Source organism: Carettochelys insculpta, chromosome 21 (genome assembly GCF_033958435.1).
Source record: "Carettochelys insculpta isolate YL-2023 chromosome 21, ASM3395843v1, whole genome shotgun sequence".
In the NCBI taxonomy this organism is placed as follows: domain Eukaryota; kingdom Metazoa; phylum Chordata; order Testudines; family Carettochelyidae; genus Carettochelys; species Carettochelys insculpta.
The window spans coordinates 21399124-21420642 of NC_134157.1; the positions used below are offsets into that span (position 1 = coordinate 21399124).

Below are 21519 nucleotides of genomic sequence, written 5' to 3' on the forward strand. Positions count from 1 at the left end.
GAGCAAAGGGCCAATCAACGTCAAAGACAATCTCGGCTCCCAGCCTCCCCCTCCCCAGGGGAAATCACTGGTGCCGGGGGCGGGGCTTCTCGCGCGGCTTTGGTCACGTGATTGTGGGCCAGGCCGCCATCTTGCCAATGGGCAAAAAGCTGACCGGCGGTAGGGCTGAAGCCGTAGAGGAGCCCATTTTGGAAGCGGGAGGCAAGTTCTGAGTCAATGGCCTGGAAGCTAGCGAGGTAGCCATCTTGGAAGTGGGGAAAAAAAAGAGGTGACCTATCCCCAGCCCTGCCCTGGGGGCCCAGCTCTAAGGCATGCTGCTGTGGGAGGCTGGTTGTGGGAGGAGGAGAGAAAAGCTAACTGGCGGGATGCCTCATGGGCTACAGCCACAGGAGCCCAGCGTGGGCGTCACGTTTCGTCCCCCCACTTTTATGGAGATCTCGTAGCGATTTTTGCTTCCCTGTGTGCATATGTAACCTGCTTAGGTGTGAGGGTTACACGTATTCGGATGACATTAATATTGACCAAATAATTAAGTTATTATTATTAATCAATATTGTATATATATAACACTTATTGCACACTTTGTCACCAATGACTTCAGAGCACTTTACGAAACATGAATTTGTGAATTCTTATTAGGGGAGTTAAGTTTTTTTTACACTATGGCTATGTCTAGATTATAGTGATTTGTCGACAGAAGTTACTGTTGGAAAATATCATCTGACAAAACTTCTGTCAACAGATCGTGGCCAAACGGCTAAGCGGACCCCAAGAGCAATCCGCTCCGTCGGCATAGAGCAGCCAGACTGCCCAGCCGCTCTCTCGACAAAACGGCCAACCAGGAGCACAGCAGACGGGACTGACCAGTGTCCCAGATGCTTTGTCTGTTGACAGAGGGCCCCCCAGAACATCCGGACCGGCTTTCTGTCGACAGATCTGTGTTGACAGAGGTATTATGCCTCGTGGGGAGCAGGATAAGACCATCAACAAAAGTGCTGCGTTCTGTTGATTTATTGTTGACAGAACGCCTTGAGAATCTGGATGCTCCCCCTGTTTTGTCAACAAAACCCTGTAGTTTAGACAGAGCCTATGTGTGGTTCCATGTTAGAGTTGACTATTCACTCACAGATATACAGGGTGACCACACTGTCCTGTGGCAAATACAGCACCTTGGTGATGGGGGCTACTGCCTCCTGGTGAGGCACTAGAAATGGGACTTTGCAACCTTCCAACGAGAGGGAGTGCAGGATGGGGACTGCACAAACTCTTGATGAGGGTTGCCTAAAATAGGGGCTCTGCACCCTCCTGGCAGGGGGACAGGGAGTGCAACAGCTGTCCTGCGGCAGCAATCCCTAGCAGCAGGGGCTTCCAGCAGAGGAGCTGCCCAAGGAGGAGCTGCCCCATAGCAGAAGCTGCCTCCCCAAGGTACAGGATGCTGGAGAATGAGGCGGAGCTTGCCAGCAGAGGGGGCTGTCGCCTTGGTGTGCTGGGGAATGGGGCAGCTGCCCCACCCAGAAGCCCTCCTGCAGCAAGGGCTGCCACCCCAAGGCAGGCACCAGTGAACTGGGCAGCAGCCTGCAGCAGAGGCTGCTGCCCTGAGACAACAAGCGCCAGGGAACAGGAGCCTGGCAAAATATGGGACAATTTGCCCATTTTCTTAAAAACATCAGGACACATAGTAACAGAGGGGAAGCCATGCTAGTCTATACACTATCAAAACAAAAAGCAGTCAAGTAGCGCTTTAAAGACTAGCAAAATAGTTTATTAGGTGAGCTTTCGTGGGACAGACCCACTTCCTCAGACCATAGCCAGACCAGAACAGACTCAATATTTAAGGCACAGAGAACCAAAAACAGTAAGCAAGGAGGACAAATCAGAGAAAGATAATCAAGGTGAGCAAATCAGAGAGTGGAGGGGTGGGGGGGGGAAGATCAAGAATTAGATTGAGCCGACTATGCAGACTAGCCCCTATAGTGACTCAGAAAGTTCCCATCACGATTTAAACCATGTGTTAATGTGCCGAATTTGCTGACTTTTATATTCAAATTCGGCACATTAACACATGGTTTAAATCGTGATGGGAACTTTCTGAGTCACTATAGGGGCTCGTCTGCATACTTGGCTCAATCTAATTCTTGATCTTCCCCCCCACCCCTCCACTCTCTGATTTGCTCACCTTGATTATCTTTCTCTGATTTGTCCTCCTTGCTTACTGTTTTTGGTTCTCTGTGCCTTAAATATTGAGTCTGTTCTGGTCTGGCTGTGGTCTGAGGAAGTGGGTCTGTCCCACGAAAGCTCACCTAATAAACTATTTTGCTAGTCTTTAAAGTGCTACTTGACTGCTTTTTGTTTTTATCGGGACACATGTGAGAGCTTAAATAAGTGACTGTCTTGGCAAAAATAGGACAGACGGTCTCCCTGTAGGTATACAAACGCAAGTAGCAGATACGGCTTCAAAGTTGCCATCAGTGGGATGATGTGCAATAGTCCATCTGCACACAACTTGTTGCAGAAGCGGAGCTTATATTTATAATAACAAGTAATAAATTTATAATCCAACCCCACTGTGAATAAAATACTGCTTAATATTGGATCTTTATTTTAATGCTTTTATTAAAGATTGTGCAATTGCTGCTAATTCTCATGGTTTTACAGTCACTTTGAAATTAGCATTGAAAAGAACATCACAAGTTATTTTAGTGAATAAGATGGATAGCATGAAAATAGCAAAGACATTTTTCCAGTGACAAGTGCTCGTATAGATGTATATATAATGAGTAAATATAATACTTTGGTTTATTTGAAATTAAATTGAATCTATCAAAATACTAATTCAGGAAAGACAATGAATCTGAAAACTCCTGAGGGAACCTGTAAAACAGTTTTTAAGATGACAGAAGTATGTATTATTTTCGAGATTAGTAAACTTAATTGAAAACAACAACAACAAAAAAATTGACCAGTCTGGTCTCATTTAGCCTGTAGGTGGCACTGCAATCTGCTGTGAAATTATTACTCCAGAAAGTGAACCACAGTATTGTTTAAAAAAAAAAAACCTAAAACATTCCAGGTGGGAAAGACGGATCTCTAGAACCAATTAGAATTCAGGACAAGATGCAAGCTCATATCGTGCTATCAGTTATGGAATCATTTCCTTATGTGGAAAAAGGGACAAGGCTGAATGGGAGATGAGGCAGAATCACTTTGAAGAGAGAGAGACAGAGAAAGAGAGAGTTTTGTAAAAAATAGGAACATCTAGACAATGCTGAGAAGTAGAAAGGACAAGCACTGTCTGGAAAATTAAGATACCAACTGTGGAATTCTAAGCACAGAAGGTAGGACTACCCAATTTACCAGATTAGATCAAATTTTAGGAACGTAGGCTTCATCTAGAGACTGGTAACCCATCTTCATCCCCACCACCTCCTCCTGTTTCACAGAAAAGGAGGAAAGATAAAACAATGTACCTAGCTAAATTTACAATTCTGCTGATGTTGGAACAGAGTTGGCCTTTTCCCACAGGTAGTCAGAGCACATCATAAAGCACAAATTTTAATCAGTTTGATAACATTTTATAAGAACATGCTGCATAGTTTCACCTGAGATCATAAAATTAGCCACATCTTTTTAAAAATCCAGCTGCAGTATCTATCTATCTGAATGGCACTGAGAGATTAATTAGAGAAAAACTCTACCCAAGAAAGTGTCAGTCACTGCCAGGTGGCTATTAAATATAGTGCCTTATCTGCTTGATAGCTGTATAGACTCTTAATGAAAAACTCCGGAGAATCACTGAAAGCATGGAGGAGCACTGAGGAGGGCTCTGTGCAGATCTACACCGGCCCAGGAGGAAATTGTGCCTAAGGCAGAAACAGTTTCTCCAGAGGTTGTTCCCTGTCGGTGTCCTTTTAAGATTGGTGATGTGCTCTCCATATCAAGAAGAATCTTTGTAGTGTAAGAATGTACGAGTGCAGGTTTCACAGCACCAGAAACTAGGCTACAACACTGACCTGGATAATGCCCCACACTAACCATCATACATCTAAGCCCTTTTCTTGTGGGACCACCTCTGGGGGGAAAAGAGGAATCCTTTGTCTCATCTTCCACTCAGTCTTTGGTGTTTTTATTAAAACTACTTAAAAGTAGGGCTGGATTAAGAAACAGCTTTAAAGGCTGGACCTCAGGGCCCCTGGCTAAGAGGAGCAGTGCGAAAAGATCTCTGGGAGGCCAGAATTGCAGATCTTTTGGAGGGGCCTTCTTAGCCTAGGGCTGCTGTCACTGAAAGCACTGGGAACTCTGGCCACGGGCTTCCCTCAACCATGTCCTATGCCCCCGCAACTCCCATGGGCTGGGAATGGCAACCAGTGGGAGCTGGGAACGGTGGTGGTGGTGACTGTAGGTGAGTGCAAAGACACCTGCTCCCTTCCCTCCCTGAGGCCTGCAGCACCAAAGGGAAGCAGTCCCAGGGAAGCACTCCACACCCCAACCCGCTGCTCCTCAACCCTGAGCCCCTCCTGTAACCCAGATCTCACTCAGAGCTCATACCCCCATGTCCTGTCCTAATCTCCCTCCCACAGTCTAACCCCCCTGAGCCCCAGCCCTGGAGCTTCCTCCTGTACCCCAAATCTCTCATCCCTAAACCCACCCCACACTTCCAGCGGGAGCCCTCACCCCCTCTTGCACACCAGCCTTCTGCCCCAACCTCCCACATTCTGAACCCGTTAATTTTAACTCCACCTCAGAGCTTAGAGGGCCCCACAAAATCTATTAGTCCCAGACCCCCAGAAGAGTTAATCCAGCACTGCCTAAAGGGTGCCGATTCAAGCAGTGCGTTTAGTGATGACAGCTGTCATAAGCATTGTGCCTCACACAATTATGATTCACCAACTCATGTCACACAGCTCACCAGACAACCACTAGATGGTAGCAACTGCTGCTAACTGCCAGCTGGAGCAGGATTTAGACCAGTGAGCTAAGAATGAAAGGCTCTTGATCCCATTATCAGCCTCCAGAGCAATCTAGCCCCTTCACACACACTGTGTGTTAGAGCTTTTTCCCCACCGACGTCAGAAATGCTGAAGGAAAAGCCTGGCTTTAGTGACATAGGACAAAACAGTGACTAGCTTGCTGAGCACTGGAAATGTCCCAAAGATGCCAAACAAAGTGACTGCAGTGGAGTATTTTATACAAAATGTTGATAGAGCCATATTTCTAAAAGGCTAATAATTCACTACCTACATCTGCCCAGATGAACAGTCAGACCCCAGATACCTGGTTTGTATCATGCTGCATGCACAAAACCTTCATTTCCTGTTGAGATAAATGAGGAGGTGTGTACTGGAGGGCACAAAGTCAGACTTTGTGTCGTATTCCTGCCCTGTAAGGGAAGAGAGGAAAGTACAGGTTGAATAGTAATAAGGTAGCAATGGCACAGCAGAAAGAGAAGTCAGAGCTAGTGGCAGGAGGTAGCAAGCACACATTTTTAGAATCTCTCTCTCTCGTAAGGTGAAGGGAGATTGAAAGTTACTGTGTGGTTCTACACACAGACTGATAGCCTAGAGAGCCCCTCATCCAGAGGCATCTGCAAATGCAATCCCTGTATGAGGCTCAGACACATATTCCCTGTAGGAGCTATAACTCCATTAATTCATATGTAGAACAATGATTTTACATTTGAAAAATATTTATAACATGTTAACCTGAAAAACTCTCACATTTAGCTGTAGCTATGTCCGCTTTACTGGGCATCACCATCCAGGGGACTAGGCTTCCCCAGTCAGATGAGGTCTGACATCCTATCATCTGAGGGTGCAGTGGTACTCTCTTACATAGTAGGCAAGACATCATCCAATCCAAGTAATGTACCTGAAAATGGAGTAATTTGGCCAGTAAAAGACCTAGATTTTTGTCCTACTTTAATGTCCATTGTCAATGCAGTACTGCAAGAGGGCTATGAAATCACACCCAGTGTCACATCTAGGGAGGCAACAGGTAGGCTGCGAGTTCAGACTTCACTGTACTCGAGCTAACTCCTAGCCAAAAGCCTTGCTCATCCCTGTGCTGGTTCATAATTTATGGGGCCATCTGTACAGAAGCACAGTATGTTGTATGCATGTGTACATGCTTTCCCAAAAGGTGCGTATATAACCACTGCTCAGGATCGGATAGATGTCAAGCCTGCTCCTGCATGATCATATGGCCACTAAGTATCTGAAGTCCACTAAATGTAGAAGCCTTAGTACTACTAGACCAGTACAAATGTTTCACTGGCTAATGGTAAATGCTTCCATTTGATTCATAATAATCTCAGAACCCAATTCTACAAGTTCTGGTCGCCCAGTTAGGAAATGGATGTGTACCATGTGATGTGTCCAATTGAAACAACACATTTTCAATATCCACAGCATAGCTAGCCCCAAGCATGCAAAACAGATCAATCAGCCTTCAAATAATATCAGGAGACTACCTTAAAATTAATGCAAATTTTGTGAATAATAACTTCGGGGATCTTTTTATTTTCTCTCTTATTTTCTAAGCCTTTACTATGAACTCGAGTCACCATTTCATGCTTTTTTTCCCTGTAGCCATAAAGACTAGCAACTTACTTTTAAAAAATGAAAGCTCAGATTCTCATGTAATCACAGGACTCCTGAATCTGGGCATTCAGGATCAACATTAAACATTATGAGACTTCTGATTAAAAAAAAAACAACTGTTATATCAGCATCAACAACAGCAAGCTGCAGAGCAAGAATTATTTAGAGAAATCACTCACCAAGTTATTCTGAAGCAGGAATAAATTTGAGACAACCTAGGATGCATTCATGGACAATTCATAGAGACAGAAAACATTAATCAAATCAGTTATCCATAGGAACTATCCCTTCTACTCTGTAGTAAGTGGTTCCTGCTGTAACCATGGTGGGAGGGTTTTTTTTTACACTTGTGTCTTTACTGACTAATGGGAAAACAATGTTTTTTAAATGAAAAATGAAAAGAAAACATGTCTGGTAAACAGTCTCTCTTTGGGAAATGTTTTCTGCTCTAATGATACTTCCTATTCTGAGTTTAAATTCATTTACATAAGCATATGCTCACAATATTTATGTTAGATCAGTGATGGTCTGTGGTTGACCTACATGTGCAAACAAACAATGGCTGCCTATTTGGGTGGGTGGGGGAATGGCATGATAGAAGATGATGAAAAATGCATAATAGTAGGTGACATTTCTTATTCCTGAATCCTCTGGTATACAACTTTGGACAGCCGTGTGTGAAAGGCTTGCAGTTGTAATGGGGAGATCTTGCAGCTACACTACACATTTGAACCTTCAGGACATTAACGTTCGATATAACACCACAAATTTGTATCACCACCTAATAACCCACAGAATCTTCACCAGCTGAGCAGACATGTGACACTGAAAAAGAAGGACTGACCATGGTGAAATAATGACAGCATTGCAGCCTGATCCACGTCACCTTTTGATTTGTTTCATGTGACAACGCAAGAGACCCTGCAGGATTCTGCCCAGGAGTTTGCCCTATTTTCATCTAACCTCCGCTGCACTTAGGGTTATGCCATCTAAATTCAGCTAACAGTACCTTATGTATCAACGCTGCCCTTACATATCTAACCAAATATTAGCATTTACCAACATGTGAGGATGTCTCCAGGTATTTTTGGTTAATTGAGATTCTAGTGTATCACCTTACCATCCTGAATAACAACAAAGGGAGCTGCCTAATGAAGAACACACCAGAGGAATCCAGGGTCAAAACCTTCAGTCAACTGTAATCTAATTCATCCATCTTTATTTTATGCAGAAAAGCTCACCACGGGTTCAGTACGTGGTTAGAGTTCCTCTTTGTTTCCAATTTTCTGTGTTAAATTAGAGCGCAAGGTCAATTTACTTGATCAAGGTCAGACATGTCTTAGTCAGGCGTAGAAACACAGTCCTCCCCTTGTTTTCAGGTTTGCTCTAACTACTAGAAAGCATCAGCTCCTAGGGCAATGGAGAAATGGAGCATGTGTGGAGTCTTCTGGCTTTACAGTGAAACCCATGACCACATGTCAAGGCTAAAGAGAATTCCTGAGATACATGAGGAGCTGGCCGGTAATGCTAGTTCTTGTTCCTTTTTCATCTGTGCCCCAACTCTGTGAGCCCTGCTTGCAAATGTCAAGTGAAACTGACAGATTTTCCGCCTTAACAACATGGCTTATTTCCGGTTCACAGTGTCCTGAGGGTAACGTGAGGGGATGGGGAAAAAACAAACCCTCCGCCTGAAGTACCGAATGTCTCAAGCTTTGGAAATACAATCAAGACATGCATTTAATTAAATGTGCGGCCTCACATGGAGATGGTATCTTCTCTCCCCCTCCCATCCCCTCCATTCCTCAGCTCATCTTGCTGTACAGTGGGAAGGCAGGAGGCTTTTGAAATTGGTTCTGGGCTTGGTATGTGAAAAGTCCACCCCAACATTTCAATAAACTAGGGGGTGCACTCCCTGCTCACTATGCTCGCCAACCCCCCTCTATTCCCTGGGGAGTCCTGGAGCCACGCAGCCAAGCCCAGCCTCCCACCTGGCCCGGGCCTTCTCTCTGAGCCCGTAGCCACCCCCACAACCAACTGCCCAGAAAGTCTTGGGGGAGGTTCCTGTAGGTGGCTCCAGCAGGGCGGTAAGGGAGGCAGGGAAGAGCTGGGAGCAGCCACCATCCCCAGGTGGTGGTGGGGTGGGGAGGGAAGGTACCACTCAGACCTGAGCTCCAGCTGCTACTGACTCCCCCTACCCCTGGGTTTGGCAGCAGCAAGAGGCTGGCACTGAGCAGCGCCTCCCCTCCCCAGCAGAGGTGGGGAGAGGGGCTAGGACGTGGGGGTGGAAGTGGGGAGAGGGTCTAGGGTGAGGAAGAGGGCAGGGGAGGCTCTGGCCTTCCCTGGTGGTTGGGGGGCCACATGGCCAGCCCTCGCGTTTCCAGGGGTTCAGAGAGCCACATGGCCAGCCCTGCCCTTTCCAGGCGGTCAGGGACCCACATGGCCAGCCCTGGCCTTTCCAGGGGGTCAGGAAGCTGCATGGCCAGTCTCACCCTTACCAGGGCGGGGGTCAGGGAGCCACACAGCCCTCTGCAGATTTCCCGGGGCCTCCCTCCAGCCCTGTTCCCTTTTCCAACCTCCAACCCCCAGCCCCTCTCTTGGCCTTCACCTCCACCTCCCAGGTGGCAGACAAACATCATCTGCATGATGACATCACTCTGTTACCCAGGAGGAAAAAAACAATTATACTTACAGAGACAACCCCAGAGGCTTCATTTTTATTTATCTCTTTCCAACAACAAAACCAGCATTTTATTTTTTCCCAGCATACATATTCTAGATTTAGCAGCCTTCAAATGCACGGCTCAAAGACGCGTCCAAACCACCAGCTTTAGAACCCCAACTTGTTTGCCTCTGTCCCAGATTCCCTCTTCATCTTGCAAACTCCACTCCAACACCCACTAGTTCTCTGTATCCTGACAGTGAGGGTACCTTGTCTGGTTCCATGTTCTTAGTAAACATACACAACAAGACTTTGCTTGGCAAACAAATTCTCAGCTCAACTTAGTAAGTGAATTAACCTTCAAAATCATTTAAGGCTGACTGCTGGCACACAACATGGCTCACACTGAGGACCTAGCTTGAAGACCTCACATGGTCTGGTATTCTGGCTATCCCACTAGCAGGTGTCAGAACTACTGCTAAAACTTGTGAACAAAAAGTCAGAAATAAGTCCAAAGTAGCAGATTCCGTATTTTGAAATTGGCAAACCTCATTGTACGAGGAATAGCGTCCATTTCGAAATAGGGGCTGTGTGGACAGGGAATAGAGCCTATTTTGAAATAAGCCATAGTGTGTCTGCCCAGTGGCTCAATTTCAAAATAGGCTCTATCGTGTTTAGACACTCTATATCAAAACAGATGAGCACTATATAAAAATGCATTTTGTATGGAGCTGTGCTATTTCGGAATAACCTATCCCAGAATACCTCGTCCAGAATAGTTAATTCAGGAATAAAGCTGCTGTGTAGACATAACCTTAGAAACTAATAAATGTATTAAATCATGAACTTTTGTGGGCAAAACCCACTTCCTCAGATGAAAAATGGAGAGGAAAAACAGACAAGTGTTGGTAATACATAGATGCACTGCCTCCTTGTGAACAAGAGTCACAGGAGTCTGGTCTCCCTCCAAGAAACTCTTTGGGGCTTATGTATCTCAAACAACAGCATCAGCAATGCTATCAGCCAGTTTTAAATGAGAGGTTGAGGTAGTGGCAGTTCTCTTCTGTTTTAAGGAAACCAAAGAATTTCAGCTTGTCCCATTCATCCAGCACCACTCACAAGAAGATAATCTAGGTTATTTATTCACGCTGGTTGGATTTTATTTCCATATTTTGTTAAATTAAGACACCTGCAAATATTTTAAAAGCACCAAACATCCTGAGCATTCAGCACACAAGTGATCATAAAAAGCTGTCGCCTACAGAGAACTCATGAATCTGCAGGTGCAATACATAGGCTGAAAAGTGGCACGTTGGATAGCAAAAACAGATTAATTTAATTGCATATGTAACCTGAAACCTATATTGGGGTACTCTGAGTAAATGAAGGATTAGCACAAATCTGTGTGCATTTTAATGGGAAATGTGACAGATTTGTAAGCCAGGGAGAAAAGAAGGGCCTGGAGACAAGACAGAAGAGCACAGCAAAGAAGAGGATAATTGAAGGACCTGTCATTGTTGACTCAGCCCTGAGTGATGTGCACAATATCAGAAGAACTGCTATTTCTGAACCTGTGCATTCTAACCAATGGCACATAGAAACAGTACTGGTTCTTCTGGCTGCCTCTCCCTCCCTGAATGATGAGGTTCTGTAATCGGGCAGAACACATGGCTGTTTCCTTCCTCACATTGACTTGCGCATGCTCAGATTTGCCAACCTAGTTGGGCCAATGGCAATCATGGGAGCGAGGTCTGGAGCAGCAGTGTGGCATGAAGTGTGCATAAATGAATGGGAGGAGATGGACACAGGCTGATGGGGCGAAGGATCGTTGTTGTAACTCTTGAAATAACAGGTATCTGGGCAGAAGACTTGAGGCTAAAAGATGATGAACAACCACTTTGCAATGAGCGTCCTTTTATTTACCAGTTAGCCGGCACACTTGCAGTATGAGTCACAAGGTTACGGTTCAGCAATGGGAATCCCACATTGTGGAACTAGAGACCATGTTATGATATCACTGATCAAGCTCCATATTTTGATTTCTGCTTATTAAATTTTTTTTCGTATTAAAATAGATACCCCTGAGTACAGAGTGTAATACCGAAAAGTGTATAGGGATATTATTTGTATGATAAACACTTATAGTCACTCACTTCATAAACAAGGGCCCAGATTAATTCCTGGTGCTGCCCGGTTGAAATCAATAGTTACTCCAGCGACACACTTGTCTTTTAGGCCCTATTTTACCTACCCCTTTAAACCCAATTCTGCAATTGGGCAATGACAGGATTGCCATTAAAAGGTTGCACATTACATAGCTCAGCATTTCTGCCATCATCACAACGTTGCTTGTGCATCCACTGTTTACATAAGTTAGTTCATCCTGAGAAATTTGGACAGCTACTCCCCAGCAAGGGATAGGCCACCACTGAGCAACAGCAGCAAGCTATGACACAGTGCACTGGGAAGCTCTACTGCAGAGACAGCTGGAAATTAAGAGGACCAACCAAACTGGTTGCACAAAGAGGGCAAGGACACTACACTTCAAGAACCTGTAATTGGCTCAGCACCCGTGAGAAATCAGCCAGGTCACTATGCCTCTAGCAGTGGTGACACATGGTAGTGGTTATGAACAGAGCCTTGGCCACATTGTGAATTTGTGAGAAGCACGGTAAAATCTCCAGTATCCGGTTACAGCCTTGTCTGGAATTTGTAGTGCGGACAGGGCCTTACCCTGTCTCATTTTTGCACAGTTGTACACAGCAGGGGGAAAAGACACTCAACAAAACTACTCCTAAGATAATGAACATGCAGCTTAAACCAGAGAGAAGCCAGACAAGTGAGCTCCGGTGGATGTTCCACCCTTAACTCATCCGGGCCTGTCTGGCACGGGAGCTCAGAGGGCCGGCAACATCAGCCAGTTTTAAGGTGCCTCGGGAGAACTGGCTCCATGATATAAACTTCGCTTCCCCCGTAAGATGAGCTAATAACCCAATGTCAGGCTCCTGGTGTGTTTTTAAAGTCAGACCCCCTACAATTGTCACCCACACGGGGGGCGGTGGGACAGGGTCCCTGTGAGCCTGTCCAGAGGAGGGATCTGGAGGAGGACGCTATGGCTGGGGACCAGGAACTCCCTGAACCACCAGCAGCTGGCTGGGGGAACGGCCATGGCGGAGGCGGGGCTGCTGGGCAGAGCCCCCCGCCCCAGCTCCCAGTCCCTGCAGAGCGGCGGGGCTTGTGTGGGAAGAGGCAGCAGCGAGCCCCCACCTTGGGCCGGGCGCCCACCCCTGGGCTCTGCAGGGGGGCAGCCATCCCCCACCCCGGGCAGAGCACCCGGTCCCCGCGGGGATGGGGGCGGCAGAGGCAGCAGCCACCCCCCATCCCGGGCAGAGCCCCCCCTCCACGGCAGCACCGCCCCCGCCCGTCACGTGAGGGAACTTGGGGCCAATGGGCGGGCCGCGCCGCGGGCCGCCGGGGGAATCTCATTCAAAACCCGGCCGGATCCCCGCCGCGCCGCGCCGCCGCTTGGCCCCCGGGGTGCGCGGGTTCGGGCCCCGCGACTGGCCGGGCCGGGCGATGCCTCGCGGCTAAGCCCCGGGAAGATGCCGGTGAAGAACAGGTACAACCTGGTGGACGATGGCTGCGACTCGCGGGTGCCGCTGCACAACGAAGACGCCTTCCAGCACGGGATCCACTTCCAGGCCAAGGTGAGCCGGGCCGGCCGGCGGCCACCCCCGGCTCCACGTCCGCTCCGGCTGCTGCCCGCGGGGGGCGACCCCGGACAGCGCCCGCCAGCCGGGGACGGGACCAGCCGCCTGCTGCCGCCGGCCGGGCCTCCCCGCCCAGCGGCCTGGTGGGGCAGGGCAGAGCGCAGCGGGCCGGGGGGAGCGAGTCCGGGCACGGAGGCATCCCCGGGACGAGCAGCCCGGCCTCCCGCTGCAGCCTGGCGGGGGCCGGGCCGCCGCCGCCGCCGCCTTTGCGGAGCAACAGGCAGGAGTGCGCCCCACTTCGGGGGAGGGGTTGTGGGGCCAGAGCGGGGAAGGAACGGCCCGTGCTAGCGCTCCCCGGCGACACCGAGTAGCGGCCCCGTGGCCCTCCGGCGGAGCTGGGCTGGGAAGTGGTAGGTGGACCCTGCCCTGCAACAAGTGACTTTAGTGCACAGGGGGCCTGGGGGAGCATAATGCTGCTGGGCCGGTCCCGCAGCCCTAGGGGTGTCTGGCTTACAAGGCCAGAACGGCCCCATCCAACCCCATGTCCTGTCTGCCGGCAGGGCCAAGTGCCAGGTGCCCCAGGGGGAGTGAATTGAACAGGGAATCACCCTGTCACCCATTTCCAGCCTCTGACAAACCAAGGCCAGGGCCCCATTCCTCCCCCTCCCGGGTACTACCCACTAATAGACATAACCTCTAGTGTTTCTCTAGCTCTTTTCTGAACCCTGTTAAAGTCCTGGGCTTCACAACAGCCTCTGGCCAGGAGCCGTACAGGCTGGCTGCTGAAATACTTTCATCTGCTTGTTTGAAACCTGCGACTTAACTAATGTTCTCGACTTATGGGAACAAGTACATAACTTCCTTTTTTGCTTCCATCCAAGTACTAGAACTGTGATTTCTCCACACCAGACCTCGGTCCTATTCCCCACTCTCCCCTCCTTCATCTCCTCTTCCCTAAAATGAAGAGTCCCCGTCTTTTTAATCTCTCTTCAGGTGGCATCCGTTCCAAACACCTAATCACTTTCGTCAAAACTAAAAAGCAGTCCAATAGCACTTTGAAGACTAACAAAATAATCTAACACGGCTATTTCTCTGTTACTAATCACTTTTGGTTGCCTAAGAACAGCAATACGTGGGTCAGACCAATGGTCCGTTTTGCCCAGTAGCCTGTCTCCTTGTACTTGCCAAGAGGAGAGCTAGCAAAGGGAGTAAACAGAGCAGGGCAATTATCAAGTGATTCATTTCCTGTCATCCAGTCTCACCTCCCAGTCAGAGCCTTAGAACACCGGATTGGATTCTTCACCATCTCGGCTAATAGCCACCAATGACCTGTCCTCCGTGAACATGCTCATTCTGGAACTCAGTTATAGTTTTGGCCTTGACAAGATCTGATGATAACTAGCGTAATTGTGAGTTGCCTGAAGATGTACTTCCTTTTGTTTGTTTGAAACCTGCTACGTGTTAATTTCATTGATAACCTGATTCGTGCCTTCTGAGGAGGAGTAAATAATACTTGCTTATTCACCATCTCTCCCATGTTTGTGATTTTGGAGACATCTTTCATATCCTTCCTTAGCTGTCCTTTTTCCAAGCTGAACTGTCCATGTCTTTAATTTCTCTTCATAGGGAAGCTGCTCCATAACCTTAATTTTTTGGCAAGCATTGTTTAACTTTTCCAATTCCAATTTATTGTATTTGAAATTGTATTTATTGTATTAGAACTGCATGCAGTATTTCAGATGAGAGTGTACCATGGATTTATGGAGTGGTGTGATGCTATTTAGAGTCTTATTGTAATCAGATAATGGGGAAGTTCCCCTTAAAGTCACGTAAGACAAGGTGTGCTTAAAAGAATGGATTTGGCCAAACAGGGCTGGGCTGAGAGGAGAAAGAGCAGTTGTCATGACATGGCTGCTGGTACCCAAGAGCAGTTACAAGACATCTACTGGCCTGCAGCTCAAGGAGGCATTAGGCTAACACATGTGGCATGGAAGGGTCAAAGTGGAGGCAGGTACAACCTGGACAGCCAGGGATGCAGCTGCAGGAGGGCCAAAGCTGAAGGGATGGCAATGCACTAGAGTCTTCTGTCCCCTTGCCTCTTAAAATGTGAAGACCAACACTTTCAAAAGCATTCATAACTTCAGGAGCCTTGAATGGTGGGTCCCCAGCTCCAGGATCTTATCGTAGCAGTGCTGTGGCTGCCTCCCAACCCTGGACTCCTGGGTTGCTTTGCACTCTTAGTATGTGGCCTAAAAGCAATAGGTATTTCAGCATTTTTGACCACCAGACTTTAATTTGGAGCTGCCCTGCGGTGCTGGTACTAACCGGCCACAACTGGAATTCTAATGCTCTTACATGGCTAGGAAAGTCATGTACGTTCGTGTTGGTGTCATGGGTAATAAACCCAGGTAGTTTTTTTTTTTTTTCCCCCTTCTGTGAATGTGGCCTGAAAGTCCCTCTGTATCTTTCCTTTGTCTTCTGAATCTGCTATTCCCATGCTAATTTCAGCCCCCTTCAGAATGTTTTTCTCCAGTGGGCTTTGAAAAAGCAAAGGAACTTCAAAACACGCCAACAAAACGTATCACCTTAGCATGCTTTTGCACAGAGGAAACTGAGGGGAAAATAGCAAAAGGTCACTGGTGCTGTGCAGTTGTGCTCAGATTAAACTAGTCTGCACCAGACTTTTTTTGTAGCTGTTGTTGGAAGTCTTTTAAAGCTTGGAAACTTTCCTGTGCAGTTTGCTTGGGAACTGATCTGGAAAGGCTCCTGTTGAGTGCACTGGACTTTGTATCAGTTTTTCATACATCTGTATATACCAAGTGCCATGGGGGACAGAGGGCAGTGTGGGTGTCTGTGCTGCACAGGAGATCACATGAAGCTATTTAATGGTCTCTTCTGGTCTTGAATAGTATTTGCATTACGCATTTGTACGCAGAGGCTCCACTTGGACAGGGGAATTGTTCAGACTCACAGGACTACACTGACTGTGCCTCAAAGAGCTTAAGAGCGAGGGGAAAAAAACACTTCCTTGGAAACCAATATAGTAATGGGTATTGTATTAAATTTAGTGTTAGCGTCTTGCTCCATTTGAGCCACTGTGCTGCAGGAAAAGTGATAGGCCAAATATGAATTTAAATAGAAGCAATCTTTAGGCAGGAGCTGAAGAACTACTGATATTGTCTGGGTCGTCATACTGATTGTGAAAAATGTGCATGCAGGACTACCTCTGTCTTGGAGTAAATGACTTGATTCTGCAGTTGGCAAAAGGGGAATGAATTTTTATAATTTAGCGGACAAAATGAAATGCCTTGAGCAGGAGAAATTCTAGTTTGTTTGCAGGTGGCCTGGCAGAGTAGAAGTGGAATTGATTTCTCCCTCACCCACACTGTAAGGAAAATACAGATTTACAAATGTTGACCATGTGCAATTCAGTTTTCCCCCTGAAGGAGCTGTAGACTTAAAGAGGATGTGAAAGAGAAATCTGTTTACATTTTCAGTTTCTTCTATAAAATCTAGCTTTGCTGGAGAGAGAGATTTTGAATGCTTAAAATGTAACAGCTACTCCCCTAGATACCACCTTGATCAGGTAAAAAGTTTTTACATTAATGAACTTTTAAAAGTTACTCTGAAGTGAAGTTGCACTTCTAAAGGGGTGTGATAGCCCCCTGAAGTCAGTCAACTTTAGGACTGCCATGCTATTGAGGAGGTGAAGCTCCTTGCCCTACTGTACTCTAAGTTACAATGGTGTTGTCTTGTCTTCCACTGTCACAGAAAAGGTTTGCATTACCTTAGTAGCATGCTACTTAGTCCTCAGGTCTGTCTCTTCCAGTTAGCAGTCTTTCACTGCAGGTACATTAGTCTGACTGTGCCTCTTAAACTGACCAGCTTTTTGACCATCTAACTCGCTTCGTGCAAGATATTTGTTGGTTGGCGACATTTCCTCCTGTCTGGTTCTTTCCAGGTTGTAAGTACCAGGCTCTGTTGCATTATACTAATGAGTTCATATTGCAGAGATGTAGGGATGAACTACCAAGGCACACAGTTGGCCATATAAGAGCCTGATACTGCAAGTGGGTGGCCTTACACTTGAGCGCCACCAAGTTCACTGGGGCTCCACCCCTCAGGGGCACACATGGATCAGCTTGCAGGATTGGGACCCCAATGCAAGGTCTGAGAGCAAAGCCAACAGAAGTGTTCTTAGTCCCTGGTGTTTCCCTTGCCTACTGATTGCAGTGGGCCAGCACTTCACAATCTTGCTTTGAATTGCCTTTTTTTCCATGTGACTTCCTGCAGACCTTCCTACGTGGGACAAACCAAACAGGTCCCATTTTGCCCTCTCCGTCCGCATGTATCCCTTGCACCAAGGCTTGGATCTCTCTTGTGGCTCTGAGGGCTGGCTGTACGTAGTTACAAAATGGCAGCTCTGTAGATGAGGAGAGGTTGATGGAAGGGGAAGGAAAATGAGATGACTTTTCATATTGCTTGCAGTGCTTATTGCTAGATGACTGAAAGCTCAGTATTTCCTGCTCTAAAGCGTCCAGGCTGTGCAGAGAGCTCTTCATTGAACACAAGCCTGCAAAGCAAAACTCTGAGCAGTGGGGTCTTGCCAGCTGCAGGTCTTGCATCAGCAAGCACTAAACCCCATAAAGATGTCAACATGCCTAATGAGCTATGGGCTGCTCTTTAGAAAGAGTGGGAACTGCCTGCCAAGCTAACACGGGGTTTCCCTGACCAGCTGGCCACCAAACTTCCTCCCGACTCACAAGCCAAACCCTCTCCCACTCGGAGGCTGAGGTTCGTCAGCACCTGCACCACTGATTAACATGGGGGAGGAAGGCAGGCTGCCCGCCCTGGCTGTGAACAAGAAGGGATGGCCTGCATGCTCCAGTGATGAGGTAACTGACAAACTGCTGGGAGAATGCTCATGCCGACACGGTCTGGCTTTCGGAATCTGACTCCCTCGCTCCAGCTGTCCGACTTCCATGGCATATGGTCAGAGGACAGCAGCCCGCGCTCCGCAGCACTGACAGGATGCCGATCACCCACTCGGTTCTGCTTCTGTTTACTGGCTGACTCAGGCTATTCTCCCACCACCTCCTTCCAGTCGGCTGCACTGATCGTGAGCCAGAGGCTCTGAGGAGAGTTCTCCACCCTTTGTGCTACACCCAAGCATTGCTCTGTCCCGGGGATGTTTGGGATTTTCCTGATTGCTTGGGACAGAAGGGCAGCCTAGATCTCAGAGTTGCACTGGCTTGCTGTGATTGCAGCAGCATGGGTAGCCCTGTGCTCTTTTGCGTATTCAGTCTGCCCTACATGCTATTACAGAGCTCCCCTGTCTTGTAGCAGAGTTCCCCTAGCAGACAGCGGCTCCTTCCTGTCACTGTTCAGACAGCAGCACTTGGCTGGCGTGGCCCACAAGTGTGGGCAGGTTGCAACTGAACATAAGGTAGCAGCCCTGTCCTCAGAAGGGAGAGGTCTGTGGGAGGGTCCCCTGTGTCAAGTAGGCCATCATGTATGATTCAAAAGGGTTTGGCCAAACTGGAGGAATGGTCTGAGATAAACAGGATGAAATTCAGTAAGGACAGAAGCAAAGTGCTCCACTTAGGAAGAAACGATCATTTGCCACACATACAAAATGGGAAGTGTCTGTCCAGGAAGCAGTACTGCAGAAAGGGATCCAGAGGTCCGAACAGACGACAGGTTATACAGGAGTCAGTGCAGCACTCTGGCAAACAAAGCAGACATCATTCTGGGATGTATTCACGGGAGTGCTGTCAGCAAGACACAGAAGACACTTCCACGCCGCTGAACTTTACTAAAATAAGACAAGAGATTTACACTAGACACTTCACTACTATACAGAAGAAAAAGGACAGCAAACTTTCTAAACTCCTGCCTGCCACACAGAGCCACAGCAGTGGTACCACTAACTCAGCCAGCAATATCATCAATCTATCCAGCTACACACTCAGCTCAGCAGAAGAGTCTGCCCTTTCTCGGGGACTCTCTTTTTGCCCCACCACATGCACAAACATGATACAGTTCTGCGGTGATCTAGAAGCCTACTTTCGCCGTCTCAGACTCAAAGAATACTTTCAACACAACACTGACCAACACACCATTACACAGACAACCTCCCAGCAGCACAAGAAAAACAACTCCACGTGGACTCCTCCCGAGGGCAGAAATAACAGTCTGGACCTATACATAGAATGCTTCCGCCGACACGCACAGACAGAAATTGTGGAGAAACAACATCGTTTGCCTCACAACCTCAGTCGTGCGGAACGCAATGCCATCCACAGCCTCAGAAGCAACCCTGACATTATAATCAAAGAGGCAGATAAAGGAGGAGCTACTGTCATCATGGACAGGTCTGACTACCAGAAGGAGGCTTCCAGACAACTGCAATACCAGATTTTACAGGCTACTTTCCTCAGACCCCACCGAGCAATACACTAAAAAACTACACCGTCTGCTCAGGACACTCCCTACACAAGCACAAGAACAGATCTACATCAACACACCTCTAGAGCCCCGTGCAGGGTTATTCTACTTACTACCCAAGATCCACAAGCCTGGAAATCCTGGATGCCCCATCATCTCCGGTATTGGCGCTCTCACTGAAGGACTGTCTGGTTATGTGGACTCTCTCCTCAGACCCTATGTCACCAACACCCCCAGCTACCTCCGCGACACCACTGACTTCCTGAGAAGACTACAATACATTGGTGACCTACCAGAAAACGCTATCCTAGCAACCATGGATGTAGAGGCTCTGTATACCAACATCCCACACAAAGATGGAATAAATGCTGTCCGGAACAGTATCCCTGATGATGCTACAGCACATCTGGCGGCGGAGCTCTGCAACTTTATACTCACACACAACTATTTCAGATTCGGTGACAATATATACCTTCAAATCAGCGGCACAGCTATGGGTACCCACATGGCCCCTCAATATGCCAATATGTTCATGGCTGACCTAGAACAACGCTTCCTCAACTCTCGTCCACTAACACCCCGGCTCTATTTATGCTACATTGATGACATCTTCATCATCTGGACCCATGGGACGGAGACTCTGGAGGAATTCCACCGGGACTTCAACAACTTCCACCCCAACATCAAGCTCAGCCTGGACCAATCTACACAGGAGATCCACTTCCTTGACACTACCATGCTTATACACAATGGACACATCAGTACCACCCTGTACCGTAAACCCACTGACCACTACGCCTACCTTCATGCCTCCAGCTTCCATCCCAGACGCACCACACGATCCATCGTTTACAGCCAAGCACTTAGATATAACCACATTTGTTCCAACCCCTCTGACAGAGACAAACACCTACAGGATCTGCACCAAGCATTCTTGAGACTGCAATACCCACCTGAGGAAGTGAGAAAACAAATCAACAGAGCCAGACGTGTGCCACGAAGCCTCCTACTACAGGACAAGCCCAAGAGAGAAACCAACAGAACACCACTAGCCATCACCTACAGTCCTCAGCTAAAACCTCTACAGCGCATCATCAGGGATCTACAACCCATCCTGGACAATGATCCCACACTTTCCCAGGCCTTGGGAGGCAGACCTATCATTGCTCACAGACAACCTGCCAACCTAAAACAAATCCTAACAAGCAACTATACACCGCACCAGTCACTATCTCAGGGACCCATCCATGCAACAAACCTCGTTGCCAGCTCTGCCCACATATACACACCAGCAGCATCATTACAGGACCTAACTGGATCAGCCACACCATCGTGGGCTCATTCAGCTGCACATCTACCAATGTAATTTATGCCATCATGTGCCAGCAATGCCCCTCTGCCATATACATCGGACAAACTGGACAGTCTCTACGTAAAAGAATAAATGCACACAAATCAGACATCAGAAATGGCAATATACAAAAACCCATAGGAGAGCACTTCAATCTCCCAGGACACACAGTAGCAGATTTAAAAGTAGCTATCCTGCAGCAAAGAAATTTCAAGAACAGACTCCAAAGAGAAATTGCTGAGCTACAATTCATCTGCAAATTCAATACTCTCAGCTCAGGATTAAACAAAGACTGTGAATGGCTGGCTAAATACAAAAGCAGCTTCCCCTCTCTTGGAGTTCACACCTCCAGATCTACTGATGACAATACAACTCAGCCTGCCTGACTGAGCTAACCTCGTTATCCCCAGCCTTGCTCTGGCCTATTTATACCTGGCCTTGCAGATTTCCAGGACCAGCATCTGAAGAAGTGAGCTAACTCACGAAAGCTCATGCTCTAAACTTTTCTGTTAGTCTATAAGGGTGCCACAGGACCCTTCGTTGCTGCTACAGATCCAGACTAACACGGCTACCCCTCTGATACAAGACACAGAAGTAATCCTTTTGTTCTGTTTTGTGCTATTAGGCCTCAGCTGGAGGACTGTGTCCACTTTAGGTCACCACACTTCAGGAAAGATGTAGACCAGAGAAGAGCAACAAAAGTTATTAAAGGTCTAGAAAACCGGACCTGTGAGAGAAGATTGAAAAAAACTTTGT

The 21519-nt window shown here is 47.6% G+C and overlaps 1 protein-coding gene across 4 annotated transcripts in view; it reads left to right on the forward strand.

The window, feature by feature from the left end:
• Positions 1–12723: 12723 nt before the first annotated feature.
• LOC142024024 (carboxyl-terminal PDZ ligand of neuronal nitric oxide synthase protein-like) overlaps positions 12724–21519 on the forward strand; it is a 60426-nt gene continuing 51630 nt past the window's right edge. The window contains exons 1-2 of one of the 4 annotated variants that reach the window (XM_075015602.1): positions 13247–13375; positions 14222–14374. In XM_075015602.1, coding sequence (XP_074871703.1) covers positions 14357–14374 — 18 coding nt within the window. In that variant the 5' untranslated portion in view covers positions 13247–13375; positions 14222–14356. Of the gene's footprint in view, positions 12963–13246; positions 13376–14221; positions 14375–21519 lie in introns of those variants that run through there. The other 3 variants (XM_075015601.1, XM_075015604.1, XM_075015603.1) reach the window with 3 other exon arrangements.